This window comes from Aquarana catesbeiana, unplaced genomic scaffold (genome assembly GCF_042186555.1).
Source record: "Aquarana catesbeiana isolate 2022-GZ unplaced genomic scaffold, ASM4218655v1 unanchor236, whole genome shotgun sequence".
Taxonomy (NCBI): Eukaryota; Metazoa; Chordata; class Amphibia; order Anura; family Ranidae; genus Aquarana; species Aquarana catesbeiana.
The window spans coordinates 916,878-937,811 of record NW_027362664.1 but is presented as its reverse complement, the minus strand read 5'-3'; the positions used below and the strand labels follow the sequence as shown (position 1 = coordinate 937,811).

Sequence of the window (20,934 nt, the reverse complement as noted above, 5' to 3'; positions counted from 1 at the left end):
TTGTAGCATTTGCAGTAAAGGTTGGAGAAGTCTGCGTTTTTGGAGGGTGATCCAAGAAAGATCAGGATATAGCTGTATTTGAATTCCATCGAAGATGATTATACGTGCAATATGGGCTTGTCTCATGATAGTCTCTTTGAGGGGGTAGGAGGAAATTCTGCAGATAACATCTCTCGGTTTTGATGCAGCTCCTTTGGGTCGCAAGGCTCGATGAGCTCTATCCATTTCTATATGTTTCGCAGGGGGTTCACCCAGTAAGTTGTTGAAGATAGATTGTAAAGTGGTTTGCAAATCTTCGTTGCCCTCTGATTCTGGGATACCTCTCACTCGGATGTTGTTGCGGCGCCCCTATTGTCCAAGTCTTCTATATGCCTTTGCATGTCTCTGAGGAGAGAACGATGTTCCGCTCCCTGCAGTTGTGTTCTATGAACTGCCAGTTTGGTTTCCTGGATCTCTTCTTCCGCCATTTCTACTCTGTCTGCCAGATGTTTAAGACCTGTCTGAAGGACCTGAATTTCTGTGCGAAAGGTGGATTTTACATCCTCTATCAGTTGTCTAAAGTCCTCTTTAGTAGGCATCGCTTGTAAATATGTGTGCCACTGAGGTGGCATGTGTTGATCCTGTATAGAGCCAAAATGGTGGCTTGGCGAGGATGGAGCTGGAGGCGGGGAGCGTAGACTAAGCGATCCTGCTTCAGACGATCGGTGTGACCCGGGTTCTGGAGGTTCCCACGGCTCAGACCACATCAAGGCCTGTGGCAGCTGGGGGGTTTCGTATGGTGGGTGTCTGTGGAGGAGCAGGGAGGGGTGCTGGCTTTTTGCGCATAAGTGGGGTTGGTGGGAGGCAGCTGCTTAGAGACACTGGGGTCCCTAGATCTAGACAGTCTTTGTGTCTTAGGTGGGGGGAGGACGCTGCCATGGCCCACAGTGCCCCATTGTCCTCTCCTGGTGCAGGGTGCAGCTCCACAGGTGGATGAGCAGGGCCTGGTAGTGGTGGAAAATCCTGAGATAGGGCCGAGGGTGTTGGGGACAGAGGTGTCTGCTCCTGGAGGTAGGGATCCGAAGCCGCACGTAGCAGCCTCGGAAATGCAGCTGAGCACTGAGTGTAGTGCTGTGAAGAGGCGGGCAGCTCGGATGGCTGTGGCGCACGTGTCTGCCAGGTCTGGGGATCGGGGAGGATAGATGGACTCACCGCTCCCGTGTGTGTGGCCGAGATCACAGGGCCTGTCGCCGCTGGAAAGGAGTCCGTAAAGCATTGCTGCTGAGTGAGTTGAGGCGGCTGAGCCTGTGGAGACGTCTATCCTCCATGTGCCTGGGTGATCAGCGCCATCTTGTCTCCTCCGGTCTGGGACCCTTCTGATTGCAGGAAGAAGGTACGGAGGTCCGTGGAGGCTCCTGGATGGGGTTGAGATGTGCCCCTGTATTTGGAGGATCGAGTGGTCTGCGATCTGCCCATGTGGGTATTGTAGTTTGTCCCCGATAGTGCCTTTATTGCTGCGGGCTGCTGGAGCTGGGCGATCAAGCGTCCATTGAGGTCAGCTTCTGGTCACGCCCCTTTCTCTGCAATCAATTTTACTGCAAAATCAAAGGTGCCAAAATGTCCCCCCCCCCCCCCGAGCAGTAATATATTCCTATCCCCGTTGGTGGGAGTGGAGATGACCCATCTATAAGGATCTACAGTACATACACAAACAGCACAAGGCAAGGCCATGTTCACACTATGAGATGTTTCTCAGGGCTGCAGTTCCTCTGAGCTCCACAAGATGGTGATCTCACTTCTACCCAGATAGGAAGTCTCTATGGAATAGACAGGAAGTGATGTCAGGTACACAGAGGAAGTGATGTCAGGTAGAGACAGGAAGTTCTGGGTGAGAGGTGAGTCGGGAGGAAGTAGAGAGGATACGTTGCTGGAAAAAGTAGCAGAGGAGGTAATAAGATCTTATTTTCTATTTACACCCAGTAACCCCCTTGTAGTGAAGATCAGAAGTATTAGATATTTGTATTTAGTTTTATAAAATGGACAATCTGTAATCCGGATACAATGTATAACGCAGTCAGTTTATCTGTATAATTTGGAGTGTGAGTTCCGGGGTCCCCACAGGGGGAGGACATGAGGCTCCCTCAGTAAGAAGCACATAAATGATTGTATATTGTGTCAGGATAGAGCCAGACACCTCGGCACCACCTGAATCTGAGGTGAGGTCTCTGGCTGAATTCACAACACAAAGAAGGGGGTCAGTCTGGTGAGAGTCGCCTTCCATGATGGACACAGAGAGGAGCTGATGGCTGCAGACCTCACTGGAAGGTGCTTAGAACTGCTGAGTCTGATGGATCAGTATGGACTGGGTGCTACTCTCTGCACCCCGGGACATATAGTTCTGTATTGTCTGTGCTGCTGAGCTGCGGTCAGACCCTCCCAGCCCCCCTCCAAGGGCCCATGGACTTCACCCTGCCTGACCTGCTTCAGCTACCAACCCTACCCCTGTCAGCCAGGATCTCTGCCCTGTTCTGGACTTAGCCCTGTCTGCCTGGATCTCTGCCCTGTTCTGGACTTAGCCCTGTCTGCCTGGATCTCTGCCCTGTTTCATATATATATATATATATATATATATATATATATATATATTCTATAATGTATGTGTGTGTATATATATATGTATATACGTGTGTGTGTGTATATATGTGTATATATATATATATATGTATATATATGTGTGTGTGTGTGTATATAGTTTAGCTAGATCTCACTGCACACCGTTCCTATTGTACTGTTGCTAATATACTTCAGGCAAGCAGGCGAGAGACTTAGATAGCTGCAGTGTATTTAGTATAAATATACATACTGGCTTTGTGTGTGTATATATATATATAATATATATATATATATTACACTGTATATAGTTTAGCTACATCTCACTGCAGACCATTCCTGGTGTATTGTTTCTAATATACTTCAGCCAGGCAGGTTACTCACTGAGCAATGCATTATATATATATATATATATATATATATATATATATATATATATATATATATATATATTATATATATATACACATATACATACATTCTTGTATATATATGGTCTAGCCAAGCCTATACCTGACTGTAGGCCATTGCCTGAGTGTGTATTCAAAGACACTTTCAGCCAGGCAGGTGACTCACTGAGCTGCAGTTCATAAAATATATATCCACAGCATTGTAGTCCAGCCAAGTCTATACCTTACTGTAGGCCATTCCTGATGTACTGTTTTTAGTAAACTTCAGGCGGTGTTTTGCTAATCTAATTGTACAGTATGTCTGGAAGGTCACCAAGGAGAGGCAGATGCTCACAGGCCACTAAAAGAGGGCAAGCAGGCTCTGTGTCTACAGCAAACAGTGCTGGTCGTGGACACGGTGCAATCTCAGCACGTGGCTGTGGGGCACGCTTGTCCTTTTTTTCGGCAGCTGGCCGTGTTGAGCCACAACATGCAGAAGAGTTGGTAGAGTGGATGACCAAGCCATCCTCATCCTCTGTCACCCAGGCTCAGGGTACTTTGTCTGCCAATGCAGCTGCCAAATCAGCCTCTTCCGGCTCAATGTCATCAGTCACTCCTTCCCTAGCCCCACCATCATGGCCTGAGGAGTCCCCCGAACTGTTTGACCACAGTGTAGGATACATGCTGCAAGAGAATGCGCAGCATTTTGAAGGCTCTGATGATGGTACCCAGGTTGAGGAGGAAGGCAGTAACGTAAGCCCAGAGAGAAGGTGGGGGTGCCCAAGAAGGCCAAGAAACTGGCAGTCATGTTCCCCCAGCTGCAGCATACTGCCAGGTTTGCCCCAGTGGCGAGGAGGGAGGGGATGATGAGGTCACTGACTCTACGTGGGTGCCTGATAGAAGAGAGGAGGCGGCACATCTCCAACGAGGCAGGATGCCCTCCAGGGGCCAGCTTAAGGGCAGCCAACCGACTGCATCACACCGCAGGGCGCTGCTGACTCTGCACATTTTTCCAAAAGTTATTTGATGTGGGCCTTTTTTGAGACGTGTGCAGCAGATCGCACTGTTGCTGTTTGCAACATATGTCTGAAGCGTGGCCAAAACAGCAGCCGCCTGGGCACCTCATGTTTGACCAGACATATGTCGAGCTCCCATGCAATCCGTTGGCAACAGTACTTAAAAGACCTACACCAATGAACAAGGTGGACCTCTCCTTGCTTCTCATCAGCTGGGATCTCCAACCCCACTATACCTTCAGTCCTCTCAGAAACCTGCACTGACAGGAATGAAGGTGTAGAATTAGGTGTGCCAAGTACTTGCGGGCAATCTTCTATCGCTACACCAACGTCCGATTGTAGTAGGCAAATTTCCCTACCCCAGTTTCTAAACCGGCAAAAGAAATTCTGTCCGAGCCATCCACATGCTCAGCGGCTAAATGCTAGTTTGGCTAAATTGCTAGCACTCCAACTGCTGCCTTTTCAGCTGGTAGACTCTGCCCCTTTCCAGAATTTGTGGAATGTGTGGTACCTCAGTGGCAGGTTCCCAAACACCAATTTTTTTCTCGTAAGGCAATTCCGACTCTCTACCAACATGTGGAAGGCAATGTCTTGGCCTCGTTGGACAGCAGTAATGTGCATATTACCGCTGACTCATGGTCCAGCAGGCATGGACAGGGATGTTACCTTTCTTTCACGGCGCACTGGGTAACCCTGCTGGCAGCTGGGAAATGTGCATTATTGTTGGAGCTTGTTTCACCACCACGCCTCCAAAATGCTGGTAGTGGTGATTCTGCCACACCTCTCTCCTCCACCCCCTCCTCTTCTTCCTCTATGGCCTCTTCCTGCGCAGATTTGTCCTCAGAACCAGCAGTGCTCTAGAGGCTATGCAAGCACTCAGGCAAAAAGATGCCATGTGGTGCTTGAGTTGGTCTGCTTAGGGATCAGGAGCCATACAGGGGCAGAGATTCTGTCAGCTCTGCAGGGGCAGGCTCAGAGGTGGTTGATGCCACGCCAGCTTCAGCCAGGGATGGTGGTTTGCGACAATGGCACCAACCTCCTCTCCACCCTCCGACAAGGACACTTCACCCATGTGCTCATGTCCTTAATTTGGTGGTGCAGCGGTTCTTGTGCAGGTACCCGGGCTTACAGGATATCCTAAGGCAGGCCAGGAATGTCTGTGGGCATTTCTGCCAGTCATATAATGCCAGTGCTCGGCTGGCTGACCTTCAAAAGGAATGCAACCTGCCCAAGAACTGCCTCATCTGTGACATGCCCACCAGGTGGAACTCAATGTTGGCAATGCTGCAGCGGCTGCACACGCAGCAAAGGGCCATCAATGAGTACCTATTCGACTATGGCACCAGGACAGGGTCAGGGGAGCTTGTTTTTTTTCCCCATGCCAGTGGGCCATAATCAGGGATGCATGCACTGTCCTGTCACTATTTAAGGAGGCCACGAGGATGGTGAGCAGTGACAGTGCATGCATCAGTGACACTGTCCCTCTTGTCCACCTGTTGGAGCACACGCTGCGTGAAATAATGGACAGGGCACCAGAGGCAGGAGGAGGAGGACTTCCTTACCTCTTCCTTACTGCTGCTTGGCCTTTCTTATGGCCATCCGGCAGAATAAACAATCAGTTTTCCGTATCTGAGCGGTTGCCTGCAGATAGACACTGACTGCTCTAACCACGTCAAGAGTGTGCAAAGATTCTTCCTCCGCGGACTGGATGGTAGGATTACATCTTGATTCAAATGGAATCCTGAAACCACCTATATATATATATATATATATATATATATATATATATATTTGTATGCTTTTTGATATATATTTTTGCATTTTCTTCAACAAAAAGTTCAATTTCGGGATTTATGTTTTTAACTTAGCCCTGTTATATGTAAGAAGGAACGATTAGGACGCATAACAATCCTGTCCTTGTGAATAATTAAATATGGCTCTTTACAAGAAAAAGCTGCCAATTCTGATGCTCTCCTAGCAGAGGATATGGCTATCAAGAAGACTAATTTTTTAGTCAAAAGCGCTAAACGAGACAGGTGCAGTGGCTCAAAGGGTTGTCCCTGTAAAGCCGACAACACCAAATTCAAATCCCATGGGCATACTGGAGGTTTGACTGGCGGATTCAACCGCAGGGCCCCCTGAATAAAGGCCCGGACAAGGGAATGTGAAGAAATTGGCTTCTGAAAAAATACAGACAGAGCCGAAATTTGGACTTTAATAGTGCTCAAAGCCAATCTCATTTCTAGGCCTGACTGAAGAAAGGTCAAGATTCTGCTAATCATATACCTTCTAGGATGCCATACCCTGGGTTCACACCAGGAAACATATGCCTTCCAGATTTTGTAGTAAATAAGCTTGGAGGCCGGCTTTCTGGCATTGACCAGAGTGGAAAGGACTGACTCCGAGAGCCCACGGTCTTTTAAAATGTGGGTCTCAGCAGCCAAGCCGTCAAATTTAGACTTCGTAAAGCAGGGTGGCAAATCGGACCCTGTGTGAGCAGATCTGGCCGGAATGGGAGGACCCAAGGCCTGCCCACTGCCACCTTTACGATCTCTGCATACCAAGGTCATCTGGGCAAAGCCGGGGCTACTAATCTGGACGCGAATACATCCACATCTGGTGTTCCCCACCTTTGACATGTGGTTTGGAATATGTCGGGGTGTAGGGACCATTCTTGCCGGCTTAAGAAATCCACTTGCCAATTTTGCACTCCTGGGATGAATACCGCAGACAGGCAGGGAACATGGCTTTCTGCCCATGCAAGAATGCGATTCACCTCCCTTTGGGCATCCAGTTTTCTGGTGCCTCCTTGGTGATTGATGTAAGCCACAGCCGTGGCATTGTTGGATTGTATCCGAATAGGATGACCCTGTAGCCTGTAAGACCAGTCCACGAGGGCCAAGTAAATTGCCCGAATTTCTAGAATATTGATGGGCAAGCGTCTCTCAGTTGCAGACCATCTTCCCTGCGTGCATGTTTCTTCTAGAACTGCTCCCCAGACTGGCATCTGTGGTTACAATCTTCCATTGTAGTGGAAGAAAGGCTTTGCCTTTCAAAAGATTTTTGGCTCGTAACCACCAATTATGGCTTTTGCGTATCCTTGGGGATAGGCACATCGGAAGATCCAAGGCATGAGTCTTTTTGTTCCAAGCTGCGAGAATGCTTCTTTGCAGGGGCCTTGAGTGAAACTGGGCAAATGGCACAGCCTCGAAAGTGGCAACCATCTTTCCTAACAGTCTCATACATAGCCAAATGGATGGACTCTTTTTGCTTATACTAAGCGGACTAGAGCTCTTACGGCCTTGACCTTTGGCTCTGGTAGAAACGCCCTGCCTTGAGCGGTGTCTATGATCATGCCTAGATACTCCAACCTTGTTGAAGGTTGCAAAGAAGACTTTTCGCTTCTTCGTGCGCGGCCTCACTTTGCTCTGCACTTTTTTTATTCTCCCTCTAGGTCCACTTGGATGGTGGGGCTTGAACCTGGCCCTAGGGCGCAGGCGCCGTGTACAGCCTATTGAAATTTTTCAGCTTCGGCTATTTTCGGCGGCTCCTAGTCGTTCATACTGCGCAAGCGCAGCGACTGCACAGTACAGGGGGGTCCTTATCTGCCGGGGGAACTTTCTCGGCAAGACACCGGGACCCGACATTACATTAAAGCCGCAAGCAGTTTTAAATTACTTTATTCCTTTAAAAATTTAATTTTGTGCAGGGACTGTTCTAAGCACAGGAAAAGTGTGCCACTTTACAGGCATACTATAGACACCCCCCAGGTACGATATTTAAAGGAATATTTCACTTTTATTTTTTCACTTTAAGCATCATTAAAACCACTGCTCCCGAAAAAACGGCTGTTTTTAAAACTTTCTTTTGCATTGATCCATGTCCCCTGGGGCAGGACCCAAGTCCCCAAACACTTTTTATGACAATAACTTGCATATTAGCCTTTAAAATTCACACTTTTGATTTCTCACGTTCGAGTCCCATAGACTTTACCGGTGTTCGAATGTTTGCACGAACCTTCGGTCTGTTCGCATGTTCTGGATGTGAAGCGAACCGGGGGGGTGTTCAGCCCATCCCTATTCTGGACTTAGCCCTGTCTGCCTGGATCTCTGCCCTGTTCTGGACTTAGCCCTGCCTGCCCGGATCTCTGCCCTGTTCCAGACTTAGCCCTGCCTGCCTGGATCTCTGCCCTGTTCCAGACTTAGCCCTGCCTGCCCGGATCTCTGCCATGTTCTGGGCTTAGCCATGCCTGCCCGGATCTCTGCCCTGTTCTGGGCTTAGCCCTGCCTGCCTGGATCTCTGCCCTGTTCCAGACTTAGCCCTGCCTGCCCGGATCTCTGCCATGTTCTGGGCTTAGCCATGCCTGCCCGGATCTCTGCCCTGTTCTAGGCTTAGCCCTGTCTGCCTGGATCTCTGTCCTGTTCTGGGCTTAGCCCTGTCTGCCTGGATCTCTGCCCTGTTCTGGGCTTGGACCTGCCTGCCTGGATCTCTGCCCTGTTCTGGACTTAGCCCTTCCTGCCTGGATCTCTGTCCTTGAGTACGGGATCCCCATTTCTGCTGGGCCATCCTACGTGGATTATCTGTGTGGTGTTACATTGCCACCCAGAGGAATGTTTCTTTCTACTGTGTCTTGCTACCCTGATGTGCTAACACTGCTCTGCCCATGTGCCAAGGACTTTAACCCCCGCTGTACCAAACACTGCTCTGCCCGGTGGACTATCACCCCTTTGCTGTCCCATATTGCTGTCCTGAGGAGCACGCTTCATTGCTGTGCCTTCTGTTTGCCCTGTGGACTACCTCCCCTTTGATGTCCCATATTGCCACCCTGAGGATCACTCTTCATTGCTGTGTCTATTGTTTGTTCTGTGAACGAATTCTCCTCCTGCCTGTACCCCGAGTCCCCCAATAAACGCCGGTGTGTCAGGTTCCTGGTGATTTGTCTCTGTGTGCTCTCTCTCTGCACTCTTCGTTCATCACACCCCCGTCATGTCCGTCCTCTTCCTCCATAGTCACTGTGATGTCTTTTATCTCCAGCAGATGATGATACACACATATATAGTGTGGAGACCTAGATTAACCCCTTCAGGGGGGATCAGCACAAGGGTTGTCACCTCATCCCATAAAAACTGAACACATATTGATTACACGGGTTCTGTGGTTGAACTTCTCTTAGTGCCTTATCTGCTTTAAATTATCCTCAGAACCCGTGTAATTCATATGTGTTTGGTTTTAATGGGAAGAGGTGGACAACCCTACATGGCTGCACTATTGTATTCTTGTTTCCACACTATATATGTGTATCATCATAGAATACATGAAGGTAAGAAACCTGGAGCCATTAGAACCACTTTATGTCATGCTGAGATAATCTCCCATTGGCTGAGCAATATTCTCATTTGTCTCTGAGCTCCTTCTTGCTATTCCTCGTCCTGCCTGTTGTTTCCTTGGACTGATTTTCTGTGTAGTGACCCCAGCTTCATTTCTTGGATGCGCTCGTCTGTTGCTTGTCCTGACCTTTATCCTGATTCCTGGATCTCCTCCTCATCTCACACCCAACACAGAGAATGGAATTTGTGATCCAGAAGGCCAAATTTTACGAGACTCCCGGACCCCAAGAATCATAGTGAAAACTAAACTGTCCAGATTAAATATTTTCCCACTGGGGACCATAGTGCTTAACCACTTCAGCCCCGGAAGGATTTACCCCCCTTAATGACCAGGAGATTTTTTTTTGCTATACGGCACTGCGTTGCTTTAACTGACAATTGCGTGGTCGTGCGACGCTGTAGCCAAACAAAATTGATGTCCTTTTTTCCCTACAAATAGAGCTTTCTTTTGGTGGTATTTGATCACCTCTGCGTTTTTTTGTTTGTTTGTATATTGGATTTGTTTGCGCAAAAGTTATCGTGTCTACAAAATAGGGGATAGATTTAGGGACTTTTATTTTTTTTAATTGTTTTTACTACTAATGGCAGCGATCTGCGATTTTTTTTTTTTTTTTTTTTTTTTTTTTTACGGGACTGCCACATTCCGGTGGTCAATTCTCACCCCAAATGACACTTTTTAGGGAGCAGTGACATTATTACATTGATCAGTGCTTTCAAAATGTACTGATCAGTGTAAAAATGACACTGGCAGGGAAGGGGTTAACACTAAGGGGTGATCAAGGGGTTAACTGTGTTCTCTCAGCGTGTTCTAACTGTAGGGGGGGATGGGCTACCAGTGACATGACAGAGATCACTTTTCCCGATCACTAGAAACAATAGATCTCTGACATGTCACTAGGCAGAACAGGGAATGCCTTCTTTTTTTTTTTTTTTTTTTAAGATCTTGGCATCAGAGCACAAAAGAAAAATTGGCCTATAGGCGGACACATCAAGGGGATCCTTCCCCTCTTTCTGAATTACAATAATAGTTGCCTCCAACATTGACGCTGGCAAGTGGCCCCCTCCTAGTCGCCCCTCCCAGGGCTTTTAGTAGCTCTGGAATTAATACTTCGCCATACTCTTTATAGGCCTCAATTGGGAGCCCATCAGGGCCAGGGGATTTTTGATTTGCCATACTGGCTATTGCTTGCTGGAGTTCTACAAGTGTAATTGGCTCTTCCAATAAGTCCCTTTCTGCTTGCGAAATGGTCGGTATTGCCAGGCCCTCCAAAAACTTCTCCAACACCCCGTCCATACCTTTTTTCTGAGTGGAATAAAGATTTCTATAGTAGTCCCTGAATACTTGCACTATCTTTTGAAGTCTCTGCTAATATATCTCCACCTGGGGACCTAACAGCAAGAACAGTCGACGGGGCAGAATTGGACTTTACCAACTGCGCCAGCAGCTTTCCCACACTTTCTCCCTCAACCCAAGAGACCCGTCGCTGTAGGAGGCACCTGGTCTCCGCTTTCTGCATGACAACTACCTTGTAGTCATGCTGTTTGTCTAGCCATGTTTTTTCCCTCTCAGGAGTCGGATCCATTATATAATTGCTTTCTGCCTCAACCACCTCTTTCTGAATTTTTTCTTCCCCGTTCATAGCCTCTTTATTAAATTTGGCCACCTGCTGAATTAATACCCCCCTAAGGAAGGCCTTCAGGGCGTCCCACAGCACTATAGGTGGCACTGTTCCCTCATTGATTACTATGAAATCTCTCAATTTAGGGAGAACCCCATTCGTTTCTTTGATTAATTCAAACCAGTACGGGTTAATTTTCCACTCCTTCCGGAATTTGTTCCCTCCTAATTTCAATGTCACCACAACCGGAGAGTGATCTGATATACCTCTTGGGAGATATGAAATTCTATCAGTGATCTGTAATGCTCTATTATTTCCCAGAACCAGGTCTATTCTAGATTCTAGGCAGAATAGCATGAATATTGCAAGGCTTCCGGGTTCCTCACCCTCCACAGGTCTACTAGCCCCACTTCATCCAGGAATTGCCGCAGGCGGCTCTTCACATTAGGCTCAATAGGAGACCGAACGGGAAATCTATCCAGCCTTCTATCCAGTATCTCATTGAAATCACCCACTACTATAACCGGCACCCCTTCTTTATCTAGCAGGAATTCGTTCAATCTAAACTTTACATCCAAATTAAAGGGGGAGGAATATATTTATTTGCCACTACGTACATACTACTATCAATTGAACAATGAAGAAAAATATAACGGCCCAATTCATCAATACAGGACTGCCTGCAGGAAAAGTTAACCCCCGTTTTCACCATAATGCTCACCCCCCTACTATAGGAGGAGTGAACCGCGTGGAACTGACAGTGATATTTCTTTGACTTTAATTGGTGAAGTGAGTTTTTAGTTAAATGAGTTTCCTGCAGGCAGATCAGTTCCACGCCACAACCCTCCATTGTGGACAGAACTGCCATCTTTTTACGCGGAGTGCCTAATCCCCTGACATTCCAGGATCCTATTTTTAACATTTTAGCCTGCATCTAAATACCAGAGGAAGACAAGTACTAATCTAAAAGGTATAGCCGAAAAAAAAAAGACCAAATTCATTAAAAATATAATACCTTAACACCCCTCTACTATGCAATATTTTGACACGTGTATTCCAATCACTTCTCCTGCTAAAAACCATGGCGACTTTAAATAATGTGGGCAACTTAATACCCCTCTTCTATATAATATTTTAAATCGGGCATTCCCTGGCCCCTCCATTCCAAAATCAAAATTAATTTTAAGTAGTGTGACCAACATAACCAGTGTAGGTTTCAAATATTTTCCTATAATCCTGAGTTTGTGTATACTCCTAGATCCAACAAAATTGATCCTCTTCAGTGTTCTAATATTCCTACTTGTAAGTGCTTTTAAACCAACCTTCCCTATTATCAGTGTCTCAGCAATGCGTATAGTGTCTCCCTCCTCCCCTCTCCCATCCCAATTCCCCTCACCTAACCGAGAAACCCTCCCAACCCCCCTCCCCTCCTCCCGCCTCCCGCCTAACCAGGTGAACCCCTGGGGTTTTTAAAGTGACCAGATCCCATCCTACCAGTTCCACACATTTATGCACATAACTCATTCCCACTCACCACACCTCATACAACCGCTGTGCTTTACTACCCCCTCCCACCTCCCCCTCTCCTAAACAAAATATTTAACATTTTTCCTTGTTTTCCTCTAGCCACTTCTCCACCCCTGCTGGGGAGTCAAAAATCTGAGTCCCCCCCCAGAGCTGTTACACGTAGCCTTGCAGGGTAGAGGAGGGCATATGTCAACTTATATTTTTGTAGAGTGCGTTTGGGCTGTATGAACTCCGCTCTACGTCTCTGCAGCTCTGGTGAAAAGTCAGAATAAAACGATATTTTAACACCGTTGAAAAAGACATTTCCCGCTTCTCTTGTTTTTTGCAGCAACCTCACTTTGTCCTTATAATTAAGAAACTTCATTATTAGTGGTCTAGGATATCCTCCTGCTGGCGGGGCCCTAAAAGGGACTCTGTGTGCTCTTACAATTGAAAACATTAATGAGAAAGATTCTCTTCCAAAAAGGTCAACTAGCCACTTTTCCAAAAACTCCATGGGGCTAGGACCCTCACTTTTTTCAGGCAAGCCCACCAGCCTCACATTGTCCCTTCGGCTCCTATTCTCCATTTCCTCCATTTTGGAAGCCTGCATGGCTACCTGTTCCTTCATCTTTTTCATATCCTTTAAAAGTGGGGAAATATCATCTTCTAGCTGACTGATCCTTCCTTCCAGGACCGTAGTTCTTTCTGCCGTTTTCTGTAAGTCCTGTCTAACCAATATCAGATCCTCCTTTACTCCCTTCATCTGTTCACAGAGCTCTTTAAGTGAGTTGCTGCACACATTCATTGCTAGAAATACGTCCGTTAAGGTTGGCTCTTTCACTGGGGGCAATGTCGGCATTGTTGGATCAATTATTACGTCTACCGCCACGTTTTGATCATTTAGGCCCCTGTCCCTTATTACTATGTATTTTAGCTGGCAGTGTTGCAGTAGATAGCTGGTTCAGGACCTGAGTCTGGCCCTGACTTCTTCTGTCCAATGCGCCCCCTTGTTGTAATTTAGTCTGCGACCCTTTCTTTGGTGGGGTCGAGGCGGGGGCGTGCGCAAATTGCTCCAGTTTCGCTGCTGCTGCTGCTGTTGCAGACGATTGTTGTGTAACTTTTTCCTTGGCTGAGCGTAAGTTCTGCATCCTTTGTACGTTAACAAAACCTTTGCAGTTGCACCTTTACAGCAGCAGTATTTAAGAGAAATTAATTGAGGGGGGTTAAAATGTCTCCCCAGTTGTCAACTGATGCGGCTCAAAGGCAGCCTTTAGATATTTATACAGATACAGCTTAAACTAGAGCATCCAGAGAGGAAAAAGGGAAAAAAAAAAAAAAAACCTTGTATCAATCCCTTTTGCACACAATTCTATTAGAATATTATGCCCTTAAAAAATTGCATCAGCAGGATTAAATAAATGGGCAGCTTGAGCAATGAGCTTTCAGCCTAAGAGCCTGTGTTTAAAAGCCCAGTGCTAGCATTCTGCAAAGAAAAAAAAGAGGATCTACTCAGCAGTGTATATCTCTCAGCAATTCCAGCAATGTATATCCCAAACTACAAAGCAACTACAAAGGAACCCGATACTTATCCTTCCTGGATAGTCCTGGATTATCTGCAGCTCTCTGCCCAATAGTAGATGGATGAGTGGAGGACTCAGTCAGCAGCCAGCAGCCTGTACTTGTCTCTCTCCTATCACTTCCCAGGTATCTCTCGGCGGCATGTGTTGTATGTCGTCATTCCCAGCTGCTCTCCTGACCCCTGCACGGCTCTCTCCGCTCTCTCAGCTGACCAAGAAGGAGAGTGGGTGAGTGAGAATGCACCGAGCGGAACGGACAGATCCAGGGAAAAAAAGCCAGGGAGAGCAAACTCCGTTCGCCGGCTCACCACTCCTCACTCCACCCCCCCGCACAGCACGGCTCAGCTTAATCTCCACCACGGCAGGCGGGCTTATGTCGCCCTTTAGGCATCAGGCTCATAAAGGGAGCGGTTAGCAGATGAGGGGGAAGTGTGCACAGCGTTCACCTTCTCACACCATACTCCTACTCAGCACACATCTGTTCATCCGGTCATGCCCCCCGGGAATGCCTTCTTTACATTCTGCCTGTGTACAAGGCAATCGCGGGTCGCCGGCAGAGATCGAATCCACCCAACCCGTGGGCACACTCCCACAGCGCGCAGGAGCGATGATTCGCGCAGGAGAGCCAACCTGCCGCCATATAATTGTGGTGGGGCGGTTGGCAACTAGTTATATATATATATATATATATATATACTGACCTTCCTATTACCTCCTGATATCCTCATCCTATTATTGTACAACCAACCCAGATAATTCTCTGTTATCAATGTTATCTGTCTACAGGGAAACCTTCATAGATGATGGCATCAATGAGGGTGGAGGAGGACTGGAGTCACATGACTGAGAAGATACTAAACCTCACCCTGGAGATCATCTACCTGCTGACCGGAGAGGTGAGGAGGATTCTGGGAGGTCACATGACATCACTCTTATCTCTATTAATAAAACACAGACCTGACCGGAGAGGTGAGGAGGATTCTGGGAGGTCACATGACATCACTCTTATCTCTATTAATAAAACACAGACCTGACCGGAGAGGTGAGGAGGATTCTGGGAGGTCACATGACATCACTCTTATCTTTATTAATAAAACACAGACCTGACCGGAGAGGTGAGGAGGATTCTGGGAGGTCACATGACATCACTCTTATCTGTAATAATAAAACACAGACCTGACTGGAGAGGTGAGGAGGATTTTAGGATTCTAACATAACGTGTTCCTATTGGTTCCTCAATACAGAGATTTCCTCTTCTGAAGTCAGGTGATCATATGACCATCACAGTTCCTCCATGTGACTCCCTAAAACCTGAGAGACACAATATGCAGAAGATTCTAGAAGTCACCAAGAAGATGATGGAGCTGCTGACAGGAGAGGTGAGCGGTGCTGGGAATTCTGGGACATTATCCAGTAACCAGAAACAGTAGAAATAGATTCCAGAAATAATGTATTCAGTCAGTGTGTGTGTTTCCTACAGATGGATCCAGTAATGGGAACCCACCAGAGAGATGTCCCCGTCCTCTGTATTCCCGGGATTCCACACAGGAAGATCACACCATCCCCCACCATCATCAGGTAGATGAATGACAATTATCGGTAGTTCTGATTTATACACAGCATGTTTGTTACAATGAATGTTTTATTATATATTTGGAGTGGAAACCTCTGGGATGATAATATTGATGTTAAAGAAGAGTATAAAGAGGAGGATGAGGAGTATGGAGTGATGGAGGAGTTTTCAGAAGGACACAAGGATATGATGGAGCCACCTAATACCAGGAACCCACCAGAGAGATGTCCCCGTCCTCTGTATTCCCGGGATTCCACACAGGAAGATCACACCATCCCTCACCATCACCAGGTAGATGAGGAACAATCACTGATAGTATCATTAGGCTCTGTACATTATCTGCATTGTTAACATTGATGTAATTTTTTTTATACCTTTCAGAGTGAAAAAATTAGAGATTCTAAAGTTGAAGTTAAAGAAGAGATAAAAGAGGAGGATGATGAGGATGGGGTGATGGAGGAGTCAGAGTTTCTAAAAGAACACAAAGATCTGTACCAGGACACCATGGTGGAGTCATCCAGCTACAGAAACCCACCAGAGAGATGTCCCCGTCCTCTGTATTCCCGGGATTCCACACAGGAAGATCACACCATCCCTCACTGTTACAAGGTTGGTGGGACGGAGCTTATAAAGCAGACTCATGGAGAAAATGTGTGGATTTTTTATGTGATGTCACAATAATAAATCTTATATCTTACAGATGATATTTTCTCTCATTTTTTGATATAGAGTGGAGATCCAATCGATATAGAATTTGAGGTTAAAGCAGAAGAAGAGAGGTATGTAAGGAATGATCAGCAGTCTATGGAGGAGGATGGAATAACGGGGACATTTATAGAGGAGGACACTCCTACAGAGATCAGCACAGGTGGGTCATTAACACTAAATACATTCCTCCACCCATACTGCTCACTGATTGGTCCAGAGTAGGGCGGGGACTGGGTGATATCAGCCTGTAATCCCCTGGTCACTTTCCTGAGCTGTGTTCCCCGTCCTGTATTCCTGTATTTCTCTCCGATAATCTTCCTTCTCTGTGATGCAGACACAATTTATGTATCTAGACTGGATTTATGGAGATTCTGGGGTTCAGCTGGCAGCAAAATGTTAATTTTAAAAATAGATGTCTAGCAAGATCTCTGACAGAACAATTCTCCCAGGATTACTTGTTCTGTTGTCTGCTGGCTGTGCCGGGTGGAGGGATATGTCTGTATAGTCTCAGACCCAAGTCACTGAGTGCAGTCTCAGGAGATGGGAGGCAGCGGTGTGGGACCTCTGCAACTTGTCTCATGTAAACATTTAATCTTCCACTGATTACTGAATACCAATATTATGAGTCCTGATCCTTACACTGTATAATATATATTGTACATTATATACTCCTGACCCCTGCACTATATACTCTATGTTGTACATTACATCATTCTGATACTATATAGTCCTATCTGTTGTATCTTATACAATATGTTGTACATTACATAGTCCTGACTTCTGCTCTCTCCTCTCTACCCACTGCTATATATAAACATAATATGTATTCTCTTTTGTTACACCCATTTCCTATCAGCTGGACATTTTATATCTGATGATTTGATTGGAGCACAGATTTTTACATGTTGATAATAATGTGATAACATCCTTAAACTTTGGAACCTTAAACAGAAAGTGATAATGAGGGAGGAGCCAATAACCCAATGATGGTGGTCTTCAGGATCAGTCCAGTCTTCATCTTGGTTGTTCTCCCCCCCATCCTCACTCTCTGACCTCTGGTGGGGCTCAGCCCCGCTGTTATTCATGACTAAATCATGGACTAAATAAGGAAGTGCAGGACTTCTTGTGTTGGGAAGATGGCAATGAATGATAGAGGGGGTGGGGAAACTCATCCTATAATCCCCTCATCACTGTCACTACTATAAAAGACAGTTCTCGTTGTTTCCTCCCTCTCTGACTAAGGTCCATGAATAAAGAAATGAACTGGTAGGAGATCAGAGGACCCATTTACTAGTTACCTTGAGGGGGGAATTGTAAGACCCTCAGAGACAAAGCTGCCTGATGTGGGCGGAGTCCTGGTTTAGGGGAACCAATCTGCTCATGTCTAGTAATAATCTTTTTATTCCTATTTTAGTAGATGGACGGGAGATGAGGAAAACCTCAGAGGATTGTCTCACTTTGTCTCCAGACTGTAAAGTAGAAGATGAGGACATCACACAGTATAGTCCAGGAGAAAACCCGACTACCTCAAATGTCCATCCGGCACCACACAGTGTAGATGGACCATCGTATTCCTCTTATCCTGAGGAACCTCAGACTGTGCGGGACGGTGCCGTCCTTCCAACAGAGAAGAGGTTTTCCTGTACTGAGTGCGGGAAGTGTTTCCCTTCTAAATCCAAACTTAATGTGCATATAAGATCTCACACAGGGGAGAAGCCGTATTCCTGTCCTGAGTGCGGGAAATGTTTTTCAGTGAAGTCCAGTCTAGACACACATCAGAGATTGCACACAGGGGAAAAGCCGTATTCCTGTCCTGAGTGCGGGAAATGTTTTTCAGAAAAGTGCAATCTCTACACACATCAGAGATCTCACACGGGGGAGAAGCCATATTCCTGTCCTGAGTGTGGGAAATGTTTTTCAGTGAAGTCCAATCTTGACATACATCAGAGATCTCACACGGGGGAAAGGCCGTTTTCCTGTACTGAGTGTGGGAAGTGTTTCGCTTCTAAATCCAAACTTAATATGCATATAAGATCTCACACAGGAGAGAAGCCGTATTCCTGTCCTGAGTGCGGGAAGTGTTTCCCTTCTACATCCAAACTTAATGTGCATATAAGATCTCACACAGGAGAGAAGCCGTATTCCTGTCCTGAGTGTGGGAAGTGTTTTTCACAGGTGATCAATCTTTATAGACATCAGAGATCTCACACGGGTGAGAAGCCGTATTCCTGTCCTGAGTGCGGGAAATGTTTTTCAGTGAAGTCTCATCTTTACAGACATCAGAGATCTCACACGGGGGAGAAGCCATATTCCTGTCCTGAGTGTGGGAAATGCTTTGTACTAAAGTCACAACTTTTCACACATCTCATGAGTTCTCATAACAGGAATAGTCCAGGAGAAAACCCGGCTACCTCAAATGTCCATCTGGCACCACACAGTGTAGATGGACCATCGTATTCCTCTTATCCTGAGGAACCTCAGACTGTGAGGAATGGTGCCATCCTTCCAACAGAGAAGAGGCTTTCCTGTACTGAGTGCGGGAAGTGTTTCCCTTCTAAATCCAAACTCAATAAACATAAAAGATCTCACACGGGGGAGAGGCCATATTCCTGTCCAGAGTGCGGCAAATGTTTTTCAGAGAAGTCCTATCTTTCCACACATCAGAGATTGCACACGGGGGAGAAGCCGTATTCCTGTCCTGAGTGCGGGAAATGTTTTTCACTGAAGTTCAATCTTCACAGACATCAGAGATCTCACACGGGGGAGAAGCCGTATTCCTGTCCTGAGTGAGGGAATTGTTCCTCCCTGAAGTCCTGTCTTCCTGTACATCAGGGACCCCACACAACCCTTGAGGTGTATTAGTGTCATGAGTGTGGGAAATGTCTTCTATATGAATGTTGCTGGACATCACAGCTCTCATGTGGGGAAGAAGCACACCCTGATATACACCTCAGATATACTCCATGGCTGATCTTCATCATGTAAGAAACAGCTGATAAGGAGATCAGAGATCACCAAAGACATGGATGAAGTGTTGTACCGTGTTGGCCATTGATAGCAGTAGAAAAATAAAAATGGAGTCATTACCTTTCATTGGCTGAGTACATTTTGTGGTGTAAGATTTCACAAACACTTAGAGGTCTATTAAAATAAAAAAATAGTTGAATGAATGTGAGCAGCATTCACCCGGCTGTGATGAATATTGAATGTATTTTATTTCATACACTGATTTCCTTGGCTCCATCTAGTGGCCATAATGTAGTATTGTGCTATTTTTATTGAGGTATTTCAGGAAAAATACCCCACTATGGTCACTAGATGGAGCTGATGGTCATAGGAAATCACTGAGATAAATTTCATTTTTCAGGCATTGTTTGATTGTAATATATGAGATTGGACTCATGCACTTGTGAGTTAAGTAGACACTGAAGGATAAAAGTGCAATGGATCGCATTGGTAACCAGCCTCTGATACAGACAACAGAGATGGGTGAAAGCGGTCAGGCCAGTGCGGCCCATCTCTGGACTACATGCCTTTGACCCATATATGGTTCTACACACTTTACAAGACTGCTGTTTTCAAAGACAAGGGAGAACCTTCCCCCGGGACCCTGGACCTGTGGACTTGATGACAAGCTGATAAGTAGGGATGAGCTGTACACCCCCCGGTTCGTTTCGCAGCAGAACATGAGAACAGGCAAAAAATGGATTTTTAAAACAGCTTACCTGTAAAATCCTTTTCTTGGAGTACATCACGGGACACAGAGCACCATAGTAATGACTATCTGGGTTTATATGCTACCTTTAGGTGATTGGACACTGGCAACCAATAGTAAGAAGGTTCCTCCCATATAACCCCTCCCATACAGGAAGTACCTTTTAGTTTTTTAGCAAGCAATGAAGATCCCAGAAAAAGAGGGGAGGGAACTCTGTGTCCCCTGATGTACTCCAAGAAAAGGATTTTACAGGTAAGCTGTTTTAAAAATCCATTTTTCTTTATCGTACATCACGGGACACAAAGCACCATAGTAATGACTATCTGGGATGTCCTAAAGCAATGCCTTTGAGGGGAGGGAACATACCTAAATCCCCTTTATTTTAGGCTCCAAATTATAAAGCTGCTTGCAGCACGCTCTGGCCAAAAACAGTCTCCTTTTGAGATCTAACATCCGGTCTGTAAAACCTGGTGAATGTATGAACCGAAGACCAAGCGGCCGCTTTGCAAACCTGAGCCATCGACACTTGTTGGCGCACTGCCCAAGACGTACTAATTCCTCTGGTAGAGTGAGCCTTGACATATCGAGGTGGAACCTTGTGTTTCAACTCATAGGCCTGGATAATGACCTGACGAATCCACCTAGAGATTGTAGAACTAGCTGCTGCCTGTCCTTAGGACCCTCAGGCAGAACAAAAAAGGAGTCAGACTTCCCAAAAGGGGCTGACATATCCAAGTAAACCTTAATAGCTCTCACCACATCCAGTGAATGGAGCAATCTTTCCTCCTTAGATTTAGGGTTAGGAAAGAAGGAAGGTAAAACGATATCCTGATTTAAGTGAAAACTGGGAAC

At 46.2% G+C, this 20,934-nt stretch overlaps 3 protein-coding genes across 3 annotated transcripts in view; 2 read left to right on the top strand and 1 right to left on the bottom strand.

Moving 5' to 3' along the window:
- The window catches only part of LOC141121984 (uncharacterized), a 583,368-nt gene that overhangs the window by 197,687 nt on the left and 364,747 nt on the right, over positions 1 to 20,934 (bottom strand). The gene's annotated exons all lie outside the window — the stretch shown is intronic.
- LOC141121987 (uncharacterized) overlaps positions 1 to 20,934 on the top strand; it is a 481,910-nt gene that overhangs the window by 288,437 nt on the left and 172,539 nt on the right. The gene's annotated exons all lie outside the window — the stretch shown is intronic.
- LOC141121962 (uncharacterized) lies at positions 1,821 to 19,528 on the top strand. The gene is made up of 8 exons (XM_073611734.1): positions 1,821 to 1,927; positions 14,873 to 14,982; positions 15,331 to 15,465; positions 15,567 to 15,664; positions 15,746 to 15,950; positions 16,041 to 16,268; positions 16,389 to 16,527; positions 17,782 to 19,528. Exons 2-8 carry the CDS (start codon positions 14,887 to 14,889, stop codon positions 19,155 to 19,157), a joined length of 2,277 nt encoding a protein of 758 aa, XP_073467835.1. The 5' UTR covers positions 1,821 to 1,927; positions 14,873 to 14,886; the 3' UTR covers positions 19,158 to 19,528.

Bases quoted from the DNA above. Each gene is read 5' to 3' on its own strand.
- LOC141121962 (XM_073611734.1), top strand. From the start codon at position 14,887: ATGATGGCATCAATGAGGGTGGAGGAGGACTGGAGTCACATGACTGAG. The intron at 15,951-16,040 runs GTAGATGAGGAA...TATACCTTTCAG, and splicing joins CCATCCCTCACCATCACCAG to AGTGAAAAAATTAGAGATTC. The intron at 16,269-16,388 runs GTTGGTGGGACG...TTTTTGATATAG, and splicing joins CCATCCCTCACTGTTACAAG to AGTGGAGATCCAATCGATAT.